Here is a 7306-nt window from a genome sequence, read left to right on the forward strand (position 1 = left end):
CGGCCGAGGAAGGCCGGCCTGAGCATTGCCTTCGCAGCGCCGGGGGCGGCCGTCGCCACCTTCAGTGCCATGACGGAAAGTGAGAGCTGCAGCATGTTCGGACACGCAGACACCGCTCTCGCGAGAGTTCGGAGGGGCGAGAAGTCCTAGGGGCAGGCGCTGGGCGGGCGTTGCGCACGCGCGCGGCCGCGCTGATTCCCACGCCCCCTTCCGGGGCCTGGACGGCGACGCCGCCATCTTGGGGCGGGACCCGGCCCGCTGGGCCCCTGGCTCGGGGAGGGGACACGTCATTGCCGCCAGCGATGTCACCAAGCCCGCCCGGCCTGCCGGCGCTCGATTGGCTGCCGCTGCTGCTTACGCGTCGCGCTTCCTCGTCTGCCCCTCGTGTCCAAGGCAGCGCGCTCTCTTCTTCCCTCAGCCGAGAAGAAGCGATGGCGCCGATGGCCTCTCCGGGCACCCTAGCCCTGCTCCTGCTGGCCGGCCTCTCCAGCTGCTCAGGTAGCGGCCCGGCCGAAGCCCATTTCGGACGAGCCTCTGTCCAACGGCTGACGGCGCTGGGGGGAGGGCGGGTGCGGGCGACGCGGGGGTCTGGCCCTTCTCGGGACCCGTCGCGGCGGCCGGGCCTCCCTCCGAGAGGCAGGTGACCTCGCACCTCACACACGGTCCCCTAGCAGCCAGGCTGCTGGAGGACGCAGCCACGTGGCTTCCCGTCTGCTCCGGCGAAAAGGAGCCCCGAGCCTCCACCGGGCGTCCGTCCCCCAGCGCCAGCAGGGACGATGACACACGGCCCTGCTGCCGCTCCCGGAGGGGAGTCGGGCCGGAGTAGGCTCTGTAGCGCTGAGCGATCGCGGCGAGAAACCGGGCTGCCGGAGAGGAGCCTGGAAGTGAGAATGAAGTGGGGAGACGGAGCAGGGTCCTTGCAGGCAGAGGGACAAGCAGGAGAACGGGGCGAGTTCGATGGGGAGCAGCGGCGGCGAGCAGGGCCGGGCCAAAAGACCGTTGACTTTTCCTGAGGCCTTGGTGTGCTCCTACCGGGGTTCTCAGCAGAGCTGAGCCACTGTCCCATCGATTTACATCCTTGAGAGGTTGAACCGGGTCCAGAGTGTGTTTAGGAGCTGACAGCAACAGCCAGCACTAGGTCTGGGGTCCTGGATGGGGTGGGGCCGCTTTCCGCACGTTCCCTTTTCTGTCAGGCTAAAGGCCAGTGCCCTTGCTGCCTGGGTTCGCCAGTCTAACTGGCCTTCCTGCCCACCCGCCCCTCAGGAGTTCTCTGAGCTGGAGCCAGGGATGCATCCAAAGGACAAGCCTAGCTAGAAACCCTTCAGGGGCTCCACGGTGCCCGCAGGAAAAAAGCCCAGTTTAGCAGGACAGAGGGCCTGTGGCATCTGGCCCCTGAGAACTGCCCGCCACTGCCCTCCCAGCTGTTTTCCTCCTGCTGTCCAGTCCCACGCCTTCTCTGACTTCTGCTTAAGCCACCACTCTACCAGGGCCTCGCACTCAGAGGGCAGTTGGCTCGGAGCTTTCCCACTTGGGGCACATTTACTCTGTGCTCTCTGGACTTAGGTGACACCCTTCCTTTTCTGTGGCCCTCTGTGGTTATGGAGATGGCAAAGGCAGGGCGCTTTATTTCACAGCTGCCCGGTTTAACGGGACAGGCTGTGTTTCTGGGTCCAAACCCTCGCCCATTACTCCCTCTGGAAACACTGGGGCCAGTCTTGGCCTTCTGTCAACTGGCTGGAGACAGAGACCCTTTCCCTCATCTTGAAAGCCCCTATGCGTTGCCTGCACCCCACTTGATGTCTCTGCTGAGGGCACCTTCAGCACACTGTCCAAGCCACGTGTGGCTCTGAATTCAGCCTGGCCTGGCCCCTCGGGCCTTTGGGGGGCTCTAGGTCGAGGCATGCTGATGGGTGACCTCCCTGTCATAGGTCCAGGCATCGACATGAGTCATACAGTGAAGCCAGCCCCACCAACCTCAAACATACACACAAGCTTGCTCTCATTCTTCCTCCACGGTTGCCTTCCTTGCCCCCCGCCAGCCTCCCTTCCGGCTGCATTGCTAACAGCGCTTGGCTCTGTCTCCATATCTGGAAGGCAGGAAGGCCCCCCACTGCCGTGTATCCTCAGCTCACAAAATTGGGGGGTGAGGGGGCGCTGGGCAGCCCCTTCTGCCCTCAGCCCATCACACTCAAGCTGGCCTCACCTGGCCCTTCTGCCTCCTCCCCACAGCAGAGGCCTGCGTGGAGCCCCAGATCACCCCTTCCTACTACACCACTTCCGACGCTGTCATCTCCACCGAGACCGTCTTCATCGTGGAGATCTCCCTGACGTGCAAGAACAGGGTCCAGGTGAGGCGGTGGGGGTTCAGCCAGGAGGGGGCAGGGAGTGTGCTCCTCCCGGTAATTGACAGAGCCTGCCCGCAGACCCACATCGACAGAGAAAGAACATGGATTCTGGTTCACAGGGTACGGAAGAGGTCGGGCCCGGCAAGGCCAGATCCTAGCAGGTGTTTAAACACCGCTTCCCTGACCTGCCTTGTCTGCTTTGTCTGGTGCAGTGGCGTTGGGCAGATACCCTACTGTTCCTCGGACGAATGTGATGTGAGAGAGGGCTGGGCGTCAGTCCCCAGGCCTCTGCATCCCTCTTCTGGTTGCTCTTTGCCAGTGTGTCTGGGTGTGTGTTTTTAGGTTTAATGTTGAGGGGTCTTGGCCTTGGTCCCTGACCTGCATTTCCAAAAGCCCAAATAAGGAAGGTGGACCTTTTGGGGGTATAATACCCTTTGGGCAGCTCATCTAGCACTCCCTGACCTCAGTACCTCTCTCACAGGCTCAGAGAAATAACAAGGACGATCCCATCATCCCTCCCCTGTTCAAGTAGACAGGCTTGCTGTGTGGCGAGTTAGGCCGGGCCATGGGGGGCGCCTGGCCCTGCTCCCTCCCATGGGGAAGACCGACTCAGAGAGACAGTGATGGCATCGGTGGACGTTGCATGGTGTCTCCTGCCAGATATACTGCAGCCCCCAGCTGGGCCTGGCCTCCATGCCCCAGCCAGCGGCCTCTGCCCATACCCAGAGAGGAGAGAAGGTGACTCTCCCTTTGTCCCCTTACCCAGAACATGGCTCTCTATGCTGACGTCGGTGGAAAACAGTTCCCTGTCACCAGGGGCCAGGATGTGGGGCGCTATCAGGTGAGGGGTACTGAGTTTGCTGCCACTGGGGGAGGCTGCCTGCTCGTGGGCATGACTTGAAGCCCCGGGGTGGCCCAGTCATCAGGGTCAGGGCTCATGGGTTCAGGGACTCCCGTAGTGGTGCCACGTCGGTGCTGGCGGGGTAGCCCCTGGTGTGTCTGTTCTACCTACTCCCTGCTCCACATATCATCCCAGGTGTCCTGGAGCCTGGACCACAAGAACGCCCACGCGGGTACCTATGAGGTCAGGTTCTTCGATGAGGAGTCCTACAGCCTCCTAAGGAAGGTGAGTAAGCCTGGAGCCCTCTGAGGCCCAAAGGAAGGAAGGCACACCCCATTTCTGCAGCGACCTCTACTCCACTTCCCCTGCAGCCCCCTCTCCCTGGAGAGCAGGACGGGCCATGTCAGGGAGGCACTGGCAGCAGTCCTGAGCCCTCCTGCGCTCTGGTCCCTCTTGTCCCTCTGTTGTCTGGCTCTTGCCTGTTCCTCTCAACCCAGTATTCCTGCCTCTCCTGCCCCTCCCCACCCCACGCGGGCAGCCCCTTTAGACCCCCTAACCTCAGCACCTCCCTCACAGGCTCAGAGAAATAATGAGGACATCTCTATCATCCCACCCCTGTTCACAGTCAGTGTGGACCATCGGGTGAGTGGTTTGGTCCCAGGGGAGCAGAAGCACACTGTGCCTCTTCCTTTTTGGGGGGTGGGGCTCAGCGAAGCTTCTCATCCTCTGCAGCCCCAGCTCCCCCTGCTTGGCCGTGACTGGTTGGCGTGTCTTCATGCCCCTGATGGTGGGTGAGCGGGACTGGCCGGTCCACTCACTCACCCCTCCCTGAGCTGGCTTTTGATCTCCTTTCTTGCAGGGTACCTGGAACGGGCCCTGGGTCTCCACCGAGGTGTTGGCTGCAGCAATTGGCGTGGTGATCTACTACCTGGCCTTCAGTGCAAAGAGCCATATCCAGGCCTGAGGGCGGCATCCCAGCCCTCCTTTGCTTTTTACAATAAACAGTCTCTGACTACAAGGCACATTGGCGAGCCAGGGCTGCTGGCTGGCTTGCGATGCCTTCCCCATCCTGGGACAACTGGGGGCCTAGAAGCCCCTCGTCTGCCTGGTTGGCGAAGGCACTGAGCAGAGAAGTGGCTGGCTCCAGACCAAACCCCTCCCAACCAGGGGAGTATCCTCTGTGGTCCCCACAGTGCCCAGCGTCCACTCTCTGTGTCTCTCCTGGCTGTCTGCGTGGTTTGGGGCCAGGGCATGCGAGTTGCGCTCCGCTTCCCAGCACATGACCTCTCTGGCAGAGAAGACTCTGCCTGTTCTTTCCTGTGGCAGAGCCAGGTCTCCCTCTGGCCTCCTGTGGAGGACCAGTCCTCCTCTGGCCAGCCTTGGGAAAGGCCTGTTGACCTTCCTGACCTGCCTCGGGCCGGAGGACACACTTGCCATGGGGGAATGGCTTCTGCCCTGGCAGTCAGAGCTTCCTCCAACTGCAGCAGTCAGCACCCTGAGGCACACAGAAACCCAGCCAGCCTTGTCTTCATAATGGTTCCTGGGTGTGGAGGCCCCTACAGGGCCCACACACTGGAGCATTTTCCCAGTTCTGCCAGCTGTGCAGGGAGTGCTCCTATCCTGCTGACATATGCCACAGCTGTCCAGGGTGGTGCCTCCGTACCTGTGCCCTGACCACTCCACGCTGCTTCCCAGTGTGCTCTTCTTTCCGTGGAATGTCTGGAAAGTGGACTCCCCTCTGAAGGGCACATGGCTCCCTCCTATTGACCCCTTTCCCAGCAGCGCCCTGTGCCTTCAGGGTGCCAGGTGGGCATCCCTGCCCGTGCTCAGGGCACAGCTTACCCCGTAGCCATCACGCCAACCTGGTTTCTAGGTTGGCACACGCTGGCCGCTGGCCAGCTGAGTGGTACTCCTTAGGCCACCTGTGGGTAGTGAGTGCCCTGGGGTCCACAGGGGCTGGGTGCCAGTCCTAGGGGAGCCCTTGTGCACTGTGTGACCCCAGTTAGTGTGCTCAGCCGTGACATAACGGTGCCTACTCTAAGGTGTCAGGGGTGGATGAACCAGCTGGCAAAGTCCTGGATCACCACTGGCTGTTACTGGAGAGACACAATCCTCTAGAAAGGCTGGAACCTCTCTAGGAGGGTGGGGTTCCTCAGTACCTCAGCTCATGCCCCTTCCTTAGGCTCAGCCACTGAGGCACTGCCAGGGCCCAGAGTGGAGGGTGTGAGGGCAGCTTGCGACCCAGGCCTGCCTGCCACGCAGTCTGCAGCGACAAGATCTCCTAGGCCAGAGGGGAGCCCTGCTTCCCACTCCCAGTCCTTGGGAAGTGGGTTGGCATGGGTGCTGCCAGCCATGGGGAGGCTCCCAGGAAGATTCAGAGAGGGGGTGAGAGCCCACTGGCCCTGTCCACACTAGCTCAGTTTCCAGCTTCCTGAGATATGGAGAGCGCCGGGGCGGGCGGTAGCCACACCCCTCACTGCTGGAGGAGTGGATGGAGACCTTTCCTCACGTCCTGCCAGCGGCCTGTGTGGGGCAGGAGGCCGGGCAGGCAGTGGGGAGCAGGCTTTCGGCCACACGGTTGCTCTTTTTGGTTCTGGCTCCACTGCCTAGCAGGGAGACTCCTGCGAAATTGCCCTTCCAGGGCACCGGTGGCCAAGTACTGCCAGCCTTCCCGGCGCCGGCTCTCCTGAGCCAGCCAAGGGACTCCAGGCTCTGGGCCCATCTTGGCGCACACCCTGTGAGTGCCAGAGGGCACCCTACCGGAGGAAGAATAGGGTACCTCTAGCCATCAAAGGAAGCCCCCCAGCTGCTAGAGAAGGATGCCAAGGGGACGGTTTGTGTCCTATCAGCTTCAGCCAGCTCTCTGTGGCAGGGGCGGGCCCTTGGGGTTGGTACTGGTCACAAGAGCTGGGTGTGCCAGCCCTTAGCTGGAGAGACCCTGAGATGGTAAGGGAAACCAGCATCTCCAGCGCCACCCCCGCCCGCTCCCTTTCCGGGCGACCCGTGGACTTTTTCCTTCCCTGCTCACCGGGTATGGCATGCGGGGGCTTCCCTCCCAGGGCACTTGGGAACCAGCCTCCCCAGCAGCGGGACTCCAGGCTTCCGGCAACAGGCCTCTTCTCCCCGTCACACCTGTCATGACTTGCTGCCTGATCTTAATGCTTGGAAGTCAACATGAGCCCTAGCTGCGTTTTCTTTCCCGAATCTGGCCCACTCCAGCTCCTTCAGAGCAGCACTGGCCACTCCAGGGGACGCCACCCCCACGCAGGCTGCCGGTGCTGCCTCATGGTTGGCGGAGAGACCTCGCCCCCACTGGCACTTAGCGAGGCCCCGTGACGTGCTTGCTGAAGGACTGCAAGTCCTCGCAGCCACCTGGGATTCATCTGACTGGCCGGGACATTCACCCGGTGCCTTGTCTGTACCTGACGCCTCCCTGGCACTGTGGGATCCCCCATGCAGGGGGATCTGCCTTCCAGGGCTTGCAGCCCCCTGCCCCTGCCAGGTGAGGGCAAGGGGACCCCACGGCCCTCATCCTCACCCACCTGCCAGCGGCAGGCCCCACCCACAGCGTGGTCCATGGACATGACCGTGGCCTTGGCCTGAGGCCAGCCCAGAGTTGGGCTTCTGCATTTGGCCACCACCCCTCTGTCACCTCTGGAATGACTCCAGTGACTCTGATGTCTCTCCTCCCAGAGCGGCACAGCTGCCCAGAGGAGGTCACCGACAGGACCCTGCCCTTCCTTTCCCTCCCCAAGCTGACAACACAGCCCGATGAGAATGAACACAGGGAGGCCACGGTTCAACCAAGTAAAAAGGCAGCTTGCTTTATTCTCGAGATGCAGGGGGGGCGGGGGGCGCAGACCGTCTGCCTCTGATCGGGGGCTCCCCAGGCCTGAGGGGCAACCCACAGGCAGCCCGATGCACACAGGCAAAACCTGAGGAGGCTGGGACATCTCCGTCCAGTCAGCCCGCCGCCTCTCGCTGGGGTCCAGATGGCCAGGGGTCTTCCACTGCTGCCATGGGGCTCGGCTTCCAGACCCTCAACGCCTAAACAGCCTCCTCAGCTGCTCGGAAGAGAAGGCCCTGCTCCAGATGGCACTGGGCAGAGCGGGGTTCCGAG

At 62.3% G+C, this 7306-nt stretch overlaps 2 protein-coding genes across 5 annotated transcripts in view; one reads left to right on the plus strand and one right to left on the minus strand.

The window, feature by feature from the left end:
* IDH3G (isocitrate dehydrogenase 3 (NAD(+)) gamma) overlaps positions 1-134 on the minus strand; it is a 7467-nt gene extending 7333 nt beyond the window's left edge. For both annotated transcript variants that reach the window (XM_021717758.1, XM_008069069.2), the window contains exon 1: positions 1-134. This exon is cut by the window's left edge and continues 5 nt beyond it. In XM_021717758.1, coding sequence (XP_021573433.1) covers positions 1-95 — 95 coding nt within the window. In that variant the 5' untranslated portion in view covers positions 96-134.
* A 179-nt stretch (positions 135-313) lies between these two features.
* Positions 314-4223, plus strand: SSR4 (signal sequence receptor subunit 4). 3 transcript variants are annotated; one of them, XM_008069074.1, is made up of 6 exons: positions 314-498; positions 2230-2348; positions 3112-3186; positions 3382-3471; positions 3763-3828; positions 4046-4223. In XM_008069074.1, exons 1-6 carry the CDS (start codon positions 432-434, stop codon positions 4148-4150), a joined length of 522 nt encoding a protein of 173 aa, XP_008067265.1. In that variant the 5' UTR covers positions 314-431; the 3' UTR covers positions 4151-4223. The 3 variants fall into 3 exon arrangements, with proteins under 3 accessions (XP_008067265.1, XP_021573424.1, XP_008067273.1); XM_008069082.2 differs by having other exon boundaries at positions 409-498; positions 2233-2348; XM_021717749.1 differs by lacking the exon at positions 3112-3186 and having other exon boundaries at positions 384-498.
* The last annotated feature ends 3083 nt before the right edge of the window (positions 4224-7306 follow it).

Source organism: Carlito syrichta, unplaced genomic scaffold (genome assembly GCF_000164805.1).
Source record: "Carlito syrichta isolate Samal-C Ts95f unplaced genomic scaffold, Tarsius_syrichta-2.0.1 Scaffold109710, whole genome shotgun sequence".
Lineage (NCBI taxonomy): Eukaryota > Metazoa > Chordata > Mammalia > Primates > Tarsiidae > Carlito > Carlito syrichta.